The sequence below is a fragment of the Oncorhynchus keta genome, chromosome 35, assembly GCF_023373465.1.
Source record: "Oncorhynchus keta strain PuntledgeMale-10-30-2019 chromosome 35, Oket_V2, whole genome shotgun sequence".
Lineage (NCBI taxonomy): Eukaryota > Metazoa > Chordata > Actinopteri > Salmoniformes > Salmonidae > Oncorhynchus > Oncorhynchus keta.
In genome coordinates, this window is record NC_068455.1 from 3,168,064 (window position 1) to 3,184,021 (window position 15,958).

The following is a 15,958-nucleotide window of genomic DNA, read 5'->3' on the forward strand; positions in this document are numbered from 1 at the left end:
TGTCTCCTGTCTGTAGAACACAGTGAGTTAACTGTCTCCTGTCTGTAGAACACAGTGAGTTAACTGTCTCCTGTCTGTAGAACACAGTGAGTTAACTGTCTCCTGTCAGTAGAACACAGTGAGTTAACTGTCTCCTGTCTGTAGAACACAGTGAGTTAACTGTCTCCTGTCTGTAGAACACAGTGAGTTAACTGTCTCCTGTCTGTAGAACACAGTGAGTTAACTCTCCTCTCCTCTCCTCTCCTCTCCTCTCCTCTCCTGTCCTGTATCTTTGTAAGTCAACTGTGTCCCTTGCTTTCCTCTCCCATCAGAGCACGGTGAGGCTGAAGGGTGGTGCCAAGCTGGGTGAGGGCAGAGTGGAGGTGCTGAAGAACAATGAGTGGGGCACGGTGTGTGACGACCGTTGGACCCTGCTGTCAGCCAGCGTTGTGTGCAGGGAGCTGGGCTTCGGATCCGCCAAGGAGGCTCTGACTGGAGCTCGCATGGGAGAAGGTGAGGACTGAGCACTGTGGTTTAACCTTATGTAGATCAATGGATTTGTGCAGAGACTTGGTGTAGTGGTTACACTCCCAGAACAGTCACATATACGACGTCCAACTGAAGACCGTGTCCCTGTGTCCACTTCCCACTGTTTCTCTTCCAATCTCTCCCTTTGATTTCCAACTTGTCTCTATAAAGTGTTAAAAGACCTAAACAAATCTGTAAACACAGTGCCTTCAGGAAAGCATTGAGACCCCATAACCTTTTTCCACATTTTCTTACGTTACAGCCTTACTCTAAAATTGATTAAATTGTTTTTTTACCCTTATCAATCTACACACAGTACCCCATAATGACGAAGCAAAAACATGTTTTTAGAAAATGTTGCTAATTTATGAGAAACTGAAATATCACATTTACATAAGTATTCAGACCCTTTCACTCAGTACTTTGTTGAAGCACCTTTGGCAGTGATTACAGCCTCAAGTCTTCTTGGGTATGACGCTACAAGCTTGGCACAACTGTATTTGGGGAGTTTCTCCCATTCTTCTCTGCAGATTCTCTCAAGCTCTGTCAGGTTGGATGGGGAGTGTCACTGAACAGCTATTTTCAGGTCTCTCCAGAGATGTTCGATCAGGGTTCAAGTCCGGGCTCTGGCTGGGCCACTCAAGGACATTCAGAGACTTGTCCCGAAGCCACTCCTGCATTGTCTTGGCTGCGTGCTTAGGGTCGTTGTCCCGTTGTCTTGGCTGTGTGCTTAGAGTCATTGTCCTGCTGGAAGGTGAACCTCTGCCCGAGTCTAAGGTCCTGAGTGTCTTGGCTGCGTGCTTAGGGCCGTTGTCCTGTTGTCTTCCTTTCCTGTGGCGGTCCTTTTGAGAGCCAGTTTCATCTGGTTGGCTACATTCAGCTTGACTACCTGGTTGAGAGAATGCCAAGAATGTTTTTTTTTTTTTTTTTTTAAACACTTTTTTGGTCAGCGTACATTTCTCTTTATTATAAATGTCAGCAACAAAAAAGAAAAACGAACGTGAAGCTGACTACAGGTCACTAACAAAGACAACTACCCACAAAATGCAAAAGGAAAAAAGTCTGCCTAAGTATGATTCCCCCAGTCAGAGACGACGATAGACAGGCTGTCAAATCAAATCAAATCAAATCAAATCAAATGTATTTATATAGCCCTTCGTACATCAGCTGATATCTCAAAGTGCTGTACAGAAACCCAGCCTAAAACCCCAAACAGCAAGCAATGCAGGTGTAGAAGCACGGTGGCTCGGGAAAAACTCCCTAGAAATGATCATAAATGACCAGCGTGGTCAAACACAAAGAAATAGAAAACATAGAAATACAGAACATAGAGTTTCCCACCCGAGGCACACCCTGACCAACCAAACATAGAGAATAAAAAGATCTCTAGGGTCAGGGTGTGACACATGGTGAGACAACTTCATAAGAGGTTGGGAAAGAAATATGCTTTTGGTAATGATTTCTCCCAAAAACGTATTCAAGTCTTTGACGTGGTTTCCCTAAGAACAAAGTGATTCCAGTAGATCTAAACCTCTGTCTTCCCACAAAACAAGCTGTGTCCAGCAAAAATCTTATTTTAATTTATCTGACTTTTATGTCAAGCCCTTATATCTATGTCAATGAAGTGTTTTACCATGTTATTACCTCACAATGAAGTGAGTGAGTGATACAGCTGTGTGTGTGTGTGTGTGTGTGTGTGTGTGTGTGTGTGTGTGTGTGTGTGTGTGTGTGTGTGTGTGTGTGTGTGTGTGTGTGTGTGTGTGTGTGTGTGTGTGTGTGTGTGTGTGTGTGTGTCTTTAGGGATGGGTCCTATCCACATGAATGAGGTCCAGTGTCTGGGGACGGAGAAGTCGATGTGGAACTGCGGCTTTAAGAACATAACCTCAGAGGACTGCCAGCATGTAGAAGACGCCGCTGTGAGGTGCAACACGCCATACATGGCTCTGGAGAACTCGGTCAGAGACTAACTACTTCAGTTTAAACTCAGTTCCATTCTGTTTAATGAACTTCAATCATCCCAGAGGGGCCAGTTAGTGTCATTTCCTGTTTTACTGATTTCCTGTTTTACTGAAAACACGTTGACAAGATGATGTTCATGTGATCATACAAGTCATACCACACATAACTAGTCTAAACTAGTCTAAACTAGTATAAACTAGTCTAAACTAGTCTAAACTAGTAGCGCTGAAGATCAACGTTATAGCGTGATTGAAATTTAAAGGGAACTTTTGATTGAGCCAACGTAATACAGTGTTTACAGTAATACAGTGTTTACAGTAATACAGTGTTTACCGTAATGCAGTGTTTACCGTAATACAGTGTTTACAGTAATGCAGTGTTTACAGTAATACAGTGTTTACAGTAATACAGTGTTTACAGTGTTTACCGTAATGCAGTGTTTACCGTAATACAGTGTTTACAGTAATACAGTGTTTACAGTAATACAGTGTTTACCGTAATACAGTGTTTACAGTAATACAGTGTTTACAGTAATACAGTGTTTACAGTAATACAGTGTTTACCGTAATGCAGTGTTTACCGTAATACAGTGTTTACAGTAATGCAGTGTTTACAGTAATACAGTGTTTACAGTAATACAGTGTTTACAGTAATACAGTGTTTACAGTAATACAGTGTTTACAGTAATACAGTGTTTACCGTAATACAGTGTTTACAGTAATACAGTGTTTACCGTAATACAGTGTTTACAGTAATACAGTGTTTACAGTAATACAGTGTTTACAGTAATACAGTGTTTACAGTAATACAGTGTTTACAGTAATACAGTGTTTACAGTAATACAGTGTTTACAGTAATACAGTGTTTACAGTAATACAGTGTTTACAGTAATACAGTGTTTACAGTAATACAGTGTTTACAGTAATACAGTGTTTACAGTGTTTACAGTAATACAGTGTTTACAGTAATACAGTGTTTACAGCAATACAGTGTTTACAGTAATACAGTGTTTACAGCAATACAGTGTTTACAGTAATACAGTGTTTACAGTGTTTACAGTAATACAGTGTTTACCGTAATACAGTGTTTACAGTAATACAGTGTTTACAGTAATACAGTGTTTACAGTAATACAGTGTTTACAGTAATACAGTGTTTACCGTAATACAGTGTTTACAGTAATACAGTGTTTACAGTAATACAGTGTTTACAGTAATACAGTGTTTACAGTAATACAGTGTTTACAGTAATACAGTGTTTACGGGACATGGGAACATTGCCTTTAAATTTAAAATGTAATATACTGTTGACTTTCAGCACTACAGATTGAATCTAGGCTTAAGTAAAAAATATAGTTAAGCAAACGGGGGAGGGGGGGAGGTATTATATTTACTGTGAATTTTTAACAGTTTATTGATCAGCGATGTGTTGATAGATCCCTGATTGGGCAGAAATGTTCAATACAATGTTAGTAGTATTGTGATCAGAGATGTAAACCTGGACGCATCCTGACTATGTGATGTGTGTCATGATGTCCTTTACTCTCATCAAACACATGCCTTTAACAATGCATAACAATACATACCAATACATAACAATACATAACTTTAACAATACATACCAATACATAACAATACATAACTTTAACAATACATAACAATACATAACAATACATAACAATACATACCAATACATACCTTTAACAATACATACCAATACATACCAATACATACCTTTAACAATACATACCAATACATACCAATACATACCTTTAACAATACATACCAATACATACCAATACATAACAATACATACCTTTAACAATACATACCAATACATAACAATACATACCACTACATACCTTTAACAATACATACCAATACATACCAATACATACCTTTAACAATACATACCAATACATACGTTTAACAATACATAACAATACATATCAATACATACCTTTAACAATACATAACAATACATACCTTTAACAATACATACCAATACATACCAATACATAACAATACATAACAATACATACCAATACATAACAATACATAACTTTAACAATACATAACAATACATAACAATACATAACTTTAACAATACATACCAATACATACCAATACATAACAATACATACCAATACATAACAATACATAACTTTAACAATACATACCAATACATAACAATACATACCTTTAACAATACATAACAATACATACCAATACATACCTTTAACAATACATAACAATACATAACAATACATACCACTACATACCTTTAACAATACATACCAATACATACCAATACATACCTTTAACAATACATACCAATACATACCAATACATAACAATACATACCTTTAACAATACATACCAATACATAACAATACATAACTTTAACAATACATAACAATACATAACAATACATACCAATACATAACAATACATAACTTTAACAATACATAACAATACATAACAATACATAACTTTAACAATACATAACAATACATAACAATACATAACTTTAACAATACATACCAATACATAACAATACATAACTTTAACAATACATAACAATACATAACAATACATACCTTTAACAATACATAACAATACATAACAATACATAACTTTAACAATACATAACAATACATAACAATACATACCAATACATGCCTTTAACAATACATAACAATACATAACAATACATGCCTTTAACAATACATAACAATACATAACAATACATGCCTTTAACAATACATAACAATACATAACAATACATGCCTTTAACAATACATAACAATACATAACAATACATACCTTTAACAATACATAACACTACATACCTTTAACAATACATACCAATACATAACAATATACATGCCTTTAACAATACATAACAATACATAACAATACATAACAATACATAACAATACATAACACTACATACCTTTAACAATACATAACAATACATACAACTACATACCTTTTAACAATACATAACAATACATACCAATACATAACAATACATAACAATACATAACAATACATAACACTACATACCTTTAACAATACATAACAATACATACCAATACATAACACTACATACCTTTAACAATACATAACAATACATACCAATACATAACAATACATAACACTACATAACTACATAACAATACATAACAATACATAACCATACAAAACAATACATGCATTTAACAATACATACCAATACATAACACTACATACCTTTAACAATACATACCAATACATAACAATACATAACACTACATACCTTTAACAATACATAACAATACATACCAATACATAACAATACATACCACTACATACCTTTAACAATACATAACAATACATACCAATACATAACAATACATACCAATACATAACAATACATCACAATACATACCAATACATAACACTACATACCTTTAAGAATACATAACAATACATAACACTACATAACAATACATAACACTACATAACAATACATAACACTACATAACAATACTAACAATAGATAACAATACATGCCTTTAACAATACATAACACTACATAGCAATACATACCACTACATAACACTACATAACACTACATAACAAAACATAACAACATAACAATACATGCCTTTAACAATACATAACACTACATACCTTTAACAATACATACCACTACATACCTTTAAGAATACATAAGAATACAAAACAATACATACCACTACATACCTTTAACAATACATACCAATACATAACAATACATGCCTTTAACAATACATACCAATACATAACAATATACATGCCTTTAACAATACATACCAATACATAACAATACATAACAATACATGCCTTTAACAATACATACCAATACATAACAATACATAACAATACATGCCTTTAACAATACATAACAATACATACCACTGCATACCTTTAACAATACATAACAATACATACCAATACATAACACTACATAACAATACATAACACTACATAACCATACAAAACAATACATGCCATTAACAATACATACCAATACATAACAATACATGCCTTTAACAATACATAACAATACATACCACTACATAACAATACATAACAATACATAACACTACATAACAATACATAACCATACATAATACTACATAACAATACATAACACTACATAACCATACAAAACAATACATGCATTTAACAATACATACCAATACATAACAATACATAACAATACATGCCTTTAACAATACATAACACTACATAACACTACATAACAATACATAACACTACATACCTTTAACAATACATACAACTACATACCTTTAACAATACATACCAATACATAACAATACATCACAATACATGCCAATACATAACACTACATACCTTTAAGAATACATAACACTACATAACAATACATAACAATACATAACACTACATAACAATAGATAACAATACATGCCTTTAACAATACATAACAATACATAACAATACATAACAATACATAACACTACATAACACTACATAACAATACATACCACTACATAACACTACATAACAATACATAACAATACATAACAATACATAACACTACATAACACTACATAACAATACATACCACTACATAACACTACATAACAATACATAACAATACATAACAATACATGCCTTTAACAATACATAACAATACATAACACTACATACCAATACATGCCTTTAACAATACATAACAATACATAACACTACATAACAATACATAACAATACATGCCTTTAACAATACATAACAATACATACCACTACATAACAATACATAACAATACATGCCTTTAACAATACATAACACTACATAACAATACATAACAAAGATACAATAACCCTTAACCTAATGTATAGCACCCAATTACATCCTGTTCAACAGGGAATACAACTAATAACTATAGGGCCCTGGTCTATACATAGTGCACTATATAGGGAACAGGGCTCTGGTCTATAGTAGTGCACTATATAGGGAACAGGGTTCTATAGGGCCCTGGTCTATAGTAGTGCACTATATAACAAACATGGTTCTATAGGGCCCTGGTCTATAGTAGTGCACTATATAGGGAACAGGGTTATATAAGGCCCTGGTCTATGGTAGTGCACTATATAGGGAATAGGGTTCTATAGGGCTCTGGTCTATAGTAGTGCACTATATAGGGAACAGGGTTATATAAGGCCCTGGTCTATAGTAGTAACACTATATAGGAATAGGGTTCTATAGGGCCCTGGTCTATAGCAGTGCACTATATAGGGAATAGGGTTCTATAGGGCCCTGGTCTATAGTAGTGCACTATATAGGGAATAGGGTTCTATAGGGCCCTGGTCTATAGTAGTGCACTATATAGGGAATAGGGTTCTATAGGGCCCTGGTCTATAGCAGTGCACTATATAGGGAACAGGCCTCTGGTCTATAGTAGTGCACTATATAGGGAACAGGGATCCATTTGAGATGCAGACATAGTATGTCTACACTCTTAGAAAACAAGGTGCTTACAGAGCATTAGGAAAGTATTCAGACCCCTTGACTTTTTGCACATTTTGTTACGTTACAGCCTTATTCTAATAAAGGTTTGAATTAATACAAATCTACACACAATAAACCATAATGACAAAGTGAAAACAGATTTTTAGAAATGTCCGCAAGTGTAACAAATGTATTTTTTTTTCTCCAGAAATGCATTATATACATAATACAAATGTATTAAAAATGGTAAACAGAAACACCTTATTTACATAAGTATTCAGACCCTTTGCTATGAGACTCAATATTGAGCTCAGGTACATCCTGTTTCCATTGATCATCCTTGAGATGTTTCTACAACTTCATTGGAGTCCACCTGTGGTAAATTCAATTGATTGGACATGATTTGGAAAGGCACACACCTGTCTACATATCTATATAAGGTCCCACAGTTGACAGTGCAGGTCAGACCAAAAACCAAACCATGAGGTGGAAGGAATTGTCCGTAGAGCTCAGAGACAGGATTGTGTCGAGGCACAGATCTGAGGAAGGGTACCAAAAAATTGTCCCCAATAACCCAGTGGCCTCCATCATTCTTAAATGGAAGAAGTTTGGAACCACCAAGACTCTTCCTAGAGCTGGCCGCCCGGCCAAACTGAGCAATCAGGGGAGAAGGACCTTGGTCAGGGAGATGACCAAGAACCTGATAGTCATTCTGACAGAGCTCTAGAGTTCCTCTGTGGAGATGGGAGAACCTTCCAGAAGGACAACCATCTCTGCAGCTCTCTACCATTCAGGCCTTTATGGTGGAGTGTCCAGACGGAAGCCACTCCTCAGTAAAAGGCACATGACAGCTCGCTTGTAGTTTGCCAAAAGACACCTAAAGGACTCTCAGACCATGAGAAACAAGATTCTCTGGTTTGATGAAACCAAGATTGAACTCTTTGGCCTGAATGCCAAGCGTCACGTCTGGAAGAAACCTTGCTCCATCCCTACGGTGAAGTATGGTGGTGGCAGCATCATGCTGTGGGGATGTTATGCAGTGTCAAGGACTGGGAGACTAGTCAGGATTGAGAGAAAGATAACAGAGCTAAATGCAGAGAGATCCTTGATGAAAACCTGCTCCAGAGCTCTCAGGACCTCAGACTGGTGTAACGATTCTCCTCTTCACACTACAAAAATACAACCAATCCCCTCAACCAATCATGATAATACATTAATCCCCTCAACCAATCATGATATGACATGAATCCCCTCAACCAATCATGATAATACATGAATCCCCTCAACCAATCATGATATGACATGACAGCTCTCAGGACCTCAGACTGGTGTAACGATTCTCCTCTTCTTCTGACGAGGAGTAAGAGAGGAGTAAGAGAGGAGTAAGAGAGGTCGGACCAATGTGCAGCGTGGTAAGTGTCCATTTTAATATATAACACTGAACACTACAAAAATACAAAATAACAACGTGAAAGAACAAACGAAGATCGAAACAGCCCCGTATGGTACAGACACAGACACAGGAAACAATCACCCACAACTCAAAAGTGAAACCAGGCTACCTAAGTATGGTTCTCAATCAGGGTCAACGATAAACAGCTGCCTCTGATTGAGAACCATACCAGGCCAAACACAGAAATCCCAAAACATAGAAAAAGGAACATAGACAACCCACCCAACTCACGCCCTGACCATACTAAAACAAAGACTAAACAAAGGTTCACCTTCCAACAGGACAACGACCCTAACCACACAGCCAAGACAAAACCAGGAGTGGCTTCGGGATAAGTCTCTGAATGTCCTTGAGTGGCCCAGCCAGAGCCCGGACTTGAACCCTGATCAAACATCTCTGGAGAGACCTGAAAATAGCTGTGCAGCGACGCTCCCCATCCAACCTGACAGAGCTTGAGAGAATCTGACGAGAATAATGGGTCTTAATACTTATGTAAATGGTATATTTTGAGAAAAAACAACCTGTTATGGGCTATTGATTGATGAGGGAAAGAAACCATTGAATCTATTCTAGAATAAGGCTGTAACGTAACAAAATGTGGAAAAAAATCAAGGGGTCTGAATATTTTCCGAATGCACTGTATCTAGAACCTCAGAGGGTTCTACACGGAACCCAAAAGGGTTCTACCTAGAACCAAAAAGGTTATCCTATGGGGACAGACGAAGAACCCTTTTGGAACCCTTTTTTCGAAGAGTGTGGCTAAATGTCCTGTATTCAGCCGGACCTTACTTCCCCCATCTTCGCACTCCTACTCGTACACACCCGCCCTCTGCTTCCTAACCCGTCTGCCCCCCACAGATCCGCCTGACAGGGGGCCGTACGCGGTATGAGGGGCGGGTGGAGGTGCTGAGCACAGAGGCTAACGGGACCAGGAGCTGGGGGCTGATCTGTGGAGGGGCCTGGGGCACCAAGGAGGCCATGGTGGCCTGCAGACAGCTGGGGCTAGGCTACGCTAACAACGGCCTGCAAGTAGGTTTATTAGCCAAGCTAACTGCTTTTCCACTGCTAATATAATATGCTCAAACCAGGTTATAACCGTGGACTATAATTACCATGAATCTCCAACCTCACTTACCATGGCAACTATGGAACACACGTACATCCCCTCAACCAATCATGATAATACATGAATCCCCTCAACCAATCATGATAATACATGAATCCCCTCAACCAATCATAATAATACATGAATCCCCTCAACCAATCATGATAATACATGAATCCCCTCAACCAATCATGATAATACATGAATCCCCTCAACCAATCATAATATGACATGAATCCCCTCAACCAATCATAATATATGAATCCCCTCAACCAATCATAATACATGAATCCCCTCAACCAATCATAATAATACATGAATCCCCTCAACCAATCATGATAATACATGAATCCCTCAACCAATCAAGATAATACATGAATCCCCTCAACCAATCATGATATGAATCTCCTCAACCAATCATGATATGACATGAATCTCCTGAACCAATCATAATACATGAATCCCCTCAACCAATCATGATAATACATGAATCCCCTCAACCAATCATAATAATACATAGAATCCCCTCAACCAATCATGATAATACATGAATCCCCTCAACCAATCATAATAATATATGAATCCCTCAACCAATCTCATAATACATGAATCCCCTCAACCAATCATAGATAATACATGAATCCCCTCAACCAATCATGATAATACATGAATCCCCTCAACCAATCATGATATGAATCTCCTCAACCAATCATGATAATACATGAATCCCCTCAACCAATCATGATATGAATCTCCTCAACCAATCATGATAATACATGAATCCCCTCAACCAATCATGATATGAATCTCTCAACCAATCATGATAATACATGAATCCCTCAACCAATCATGATAATACATGAATCCCCTCAACCAATCATGATATGAATCTCCTCAACCAATCATGATATGAATCTCCTCAACCAATCATGATAATACATGAATCCCCTCAACCAATCATGATATGAATCTCCTCAACCAATCATGATAATACATGAATCCCCTCAACCAATCATGATAATACATGAATCCCCTCAACCAATCATGATAATACATGAATCCCCTCAACCAATCATGATAATACATGAATCCCCTCAACCAATCATAATACATGAATCCCTCAACCAATCATGATAATACATGAATCCCCTCAACCAATCATAATAATACATGAATCCCCTCAACCAATCATAATACATGAATCCCCTCAACCAATCATGATAATACATGAATCCCTCAACCAATCATGATAATACATGAATCCCCTCAACCAATCATGATAATACATGAATCCCTCAACCAATCATAATAATACATGAATCCCCTCAACCAATCATAATAATACATGAATCCCCTCAACCAATCATGACATGAATCCCCTCAACCAATCATGATATTACATGAATCCCTCAACCAATCATACATAATACATGAATCCCCTCAACCAATCATGATAATACATGAATCCCCTCAACCAATCATGATAATACATGAATCCCTCAACCAATCATGATATGACATGAATCCCTCAACCAATCATGATAATACATGAATCCCCTCAACCAATCATGATAATACATGAATCCCCTCAACCAATCATGATATTACATGAAACTCCTCAACCAATCATGATAATACATGAATCCCCTCAACCAATCATGATAATACATGAATCCCCTCAACCAATCATAATACATGAATCCCTCAACCAATCATGATAATACACGAATCCCCTCAACCAATCATAATACATGAATCCCCTCAACCAATCATCATAATACATGAATCCCCTCAACCAATCATGATATTACATGAATCCCTCAACCAATCATGATATTACATGAATCCTCAACCAATCATGATAATACATGAATCCCCTCAACCAATCATGATAATACATGAATCCCCTCAACCAATCATAATACATGAATCCCCTCAACCAATCATGATAATACATGAATCCCCTCAACCAATCATAATACATGAATCCCCTCAACCAATCATATTACATGAATCCCCTCAACCAATCATCATAATACATGAATCCCCTCAACCAATCATCATAATACAGGAATCCCCTCAACCAATCATAATACATGAATCCCCTCAACCAATCATGATAATACATGAATCCCCTCAACCAATCATAATAATACATGAATCCCCTCAACCAATCATGATAATACATGAATCCCCTCAACCAATCATGATAATACATGAATCCCCTCAACCAATCATGATAATACATGAATCCCCTCAACCAATCATCATAATACATGAATCCCCTCAACCAATCATAATATATGAATCCCCTCAACCAATCATAATACATGAATCCCCTCAACCAATCAAGATATTACATGAATCCCCTCAACCAATCATAATAATATATGAATCCCCTCAACCAATCATGATAATATATGAATCCCCTCAACCAATCAAGATATTACATGAATCCCCTCAACCAATCATAATACATGAATCCCCTCAACCAATCATGATAATACATGAATCCCCTCAACCAATCATGATAATACATGAATCCCCTCAACCAATCATGATAATACATGAATCCCCTCAACCAATCATAATAATATATGAATCCCTCAACCAATCATGATAATACATGAATCCCTCAACCAATCATGATAATACATGAATCCCCTCAACCAATCATAATACATGAATCCCTCAACCAATCATGATAATACATGAATCCCCTCAACCAATCATGACATGAATCCCCTCAACCAATCATGATATTACATGAATCCCCTCAACCATCATGATAATACATGAATCCCCTCAACCAATCATGACATGAATCCCCTCAACCAATCATGATAATACATGAATCCCCTCAACCAATCATGATATTACATGAAACTCCTCAACCAATCATGATAATACATGAATCCCCTCAACCAATCATGATAATACATGAATCCCCTCAACCAATCATAATACATGAATCCCCTCAACCAATCATGATAATACATAATCCCCTCAACCAATCATAATACATGAATCCCCTCAACCAATCATCATAATACATGAATCCCCTCAACCAATCATGATATTACATGAATCCCCTCAACCAATCATAATACATGAATCCCCTCAACCAATCATGATAATACATGAATCCCCTCAACCAATCATAATACATGAATCCCCTCAACCAATCATAATACATGAATCCCTCAACCAATCATGATAATACATGAATCCCCTCAACCAATCATAATACATGAATCCCCTCAACCAATCATATTACATGAATCCCCTCAACCAATCATCATAATACATGAATCCCCTCAACCAATCATCATAATACATGAATCCCCTCAACCAATCATAATACATGAATCCCCTCAACCAATCATAATAATACATGAATCCCCTCAACCAATCATGATAATATATGAATCCCCTCAACCAATCAAGATATTACATGAATCCCCTCAACCAATCATAATACATGAATCCCCTCAACCAATCATGATAATACATGAATCCCCTCAACCAATCATGATAATACATGAATCCCCTCAACCAATCATGATATTACATGAATCCCCTCAACCAATCATGATATGACATGAATCCCCTCATGATAATGTAACGAATCAGACATGGTCCACGGACCTCTCACTGTCTTAACCAATAGACCAGTGGTATTCAGAGTTGGGGTCACGCTGGGTCATTTGCAGTGCGGTCGCCAAATTTTAAAAGTACAGATCTTTTTATGGGACAATATGGCAAACTCCATTCCATATTGAGAAAGATAATTTGAAAATAAAATTTTATTGAGTAAATGTATGTATTTGTTAACTCAATTTTGATAGGAGATAAGAAAAAATTGGGTCCCCAGAAATTCTCGGGTGAAAAATGAGGTCCTCACTTGATAAGTTTGAATACCACTGGTTTATACTAAATCCCCCAACCCCACCCCATTGCTACGGGCGATGAGCCAACAGCCAACCATAACATACCAGGTGGCGACACCTCATTGGTTCTCCCTACCCACCAGGAAGGAACCAATGTGGCTCCCTCGCTCCATGACTCACCCTGACATGAACATTCTGACATGTTATTCTATGAGTCTATGGACTAATCCCACAGCAGCAGCTGCATCAGCAAACCCCTGGCCCTCAAGGACGGACATGTTATTCTATGAGACACTGGGCCCTCAAGGACGGACATGTTATTCTATGAGACACTGGGCCCTCAAGGACTGGCATGTTATTCTATGAGACACTGGGCCCTCAAGGACTGACATGTTATTCTATGAGACACTGGGCCCTCAAGGACGGACATGTTATTCTATGAGACACTGGGCCCTCAAGGACGGACATGTTATTCTATGAGACACTGGGCCCTCAAGGACTGACATGTTATTCTATGAGACACTGGGCCCTCAAGGACTGACATGTTATTCTATGAGACACTGGGCCCTCAAGGACGGACATGTTATTCTATGAGACACTGGGCCCTCAAGGACGGACATGTTATTCTATGAGACACTGGGCCCTCAAGGACTGACATGTTATTCTATGAGACACTGGGCCCTCAAGGACTGACATGTTATTCTATGAGACACTGGGCCCTCAAGGACTGACATGTTATTCTATGAGACACTGGGCCCTCAAGGACGGACATGTTATTCTATGAGACACTGGGCCCTCAAGGACTGGCATGTTATTCTATGAGACACTGGGCCCTCAAGGACTGACATGTTATTCTATGAGACACTGGGCCCTCAAGGACTGACATGTTATTCTATGAGACACTGGGCCCTCAAGGACTGACATGTTATTCTATGAGACACTGGGCCCTCAAGGACTGACATGTTATTCTATGAGACACTGGGCCCTCAAGGACTGACATGTTATTCTATGAGACACTGGGCCCTCAAGGACTGACATGTTATTCTATGAGACACTGGGCCCTCAAGGACTGACATTTGATACGTGTGCAGTGTTGTGGAGGACCAGGGTGTAGGGGTGTTGGGGGCTACTGGAGGACCAGGGTGTTGGGGGTACTGGAGGACCAGGGTGTTGGGGGTACTAGAGGACCAGGGTGTTGGGGGTACTGGAGGACCCGGGTGTTGGGGGTACTGGAAGACCAGGGTGTTGGGGGTACTGGAGGACCAGGGTGTAGGGGTGTTGGGGGTACTGGAGGACCAGGGTGTTGGGGTTACTGGAGGACCAGGGTGTTGGGGGTACTGGAGGACCAGGGTGTTGGGGGCTACTGGAGGACCAGGGTGTTGGGGGCTACTGGAGGACCAGGGTGTTGGGGGTACTGAATGACCAGGGTGTTGGGGTTACTGGAGGACCAGGGTGTTGCGGGCTACTGGAGGACCAGGGTGTTGGGGGCTACTGGAGGACCAGGGTGTTGGGGTTACTGGAGG

General features: G+C 38.3%; 1 protein-coding gene and 1 long non-coding RNA gene across 4 annotated transcripts in view; one reads left to right on the forward strand and one right to left on the reverse strand.

Moving 5' to 3' along the window:
• loxl3b (lysyl oxidase-like 3b) overlaps nucleotides 1–15,958 on the forward strand; it is a 78,894-nt gene that overhangs the window by 46,685 nt on the left and 16,251 nt on the right. The window contains 3 exon segments of the mRNA XM_052495982.1: nucleotides 312–492; nucleotides 2,308–2,462; nucleotides 10,299–10,469. Coding sequence (XP_052351942.1) covers nucleotides 312–492; nucleotides 2,308–2,462; nucleotides 10,299–10,469 — 507 coding nt within the window.
• Nucleotides 4,492–6,645, reverse strand: LOC127915683 (uncharacterized). 3 transcript variants are annotated; one of them, XR_008091638.1, is made up of 4 exons: nucleotides 6,159–6,645; nucleotides 5,065–5,290; nucleotides 4,829–4,864; nucleotides 4,492–4,526 (listed from the first exon to the last, which is right to left on the reverse strand). It is a non-coding gene; the product is annotated as an uncharacterized LOC127915683 (long non-coding RNA). The 3 variants fall into 3 exon arrangements; XR_008091637.1 differs by lacking the exon at nucleotides 4,829–4,864 and having other exon boundaries at nucleotides 4,505–4,562; XR_008091635.1 differs by lacking the exon at nucleotides 4,492–4,526 and having other exon boundaries at nucleotides 4,697–4,864.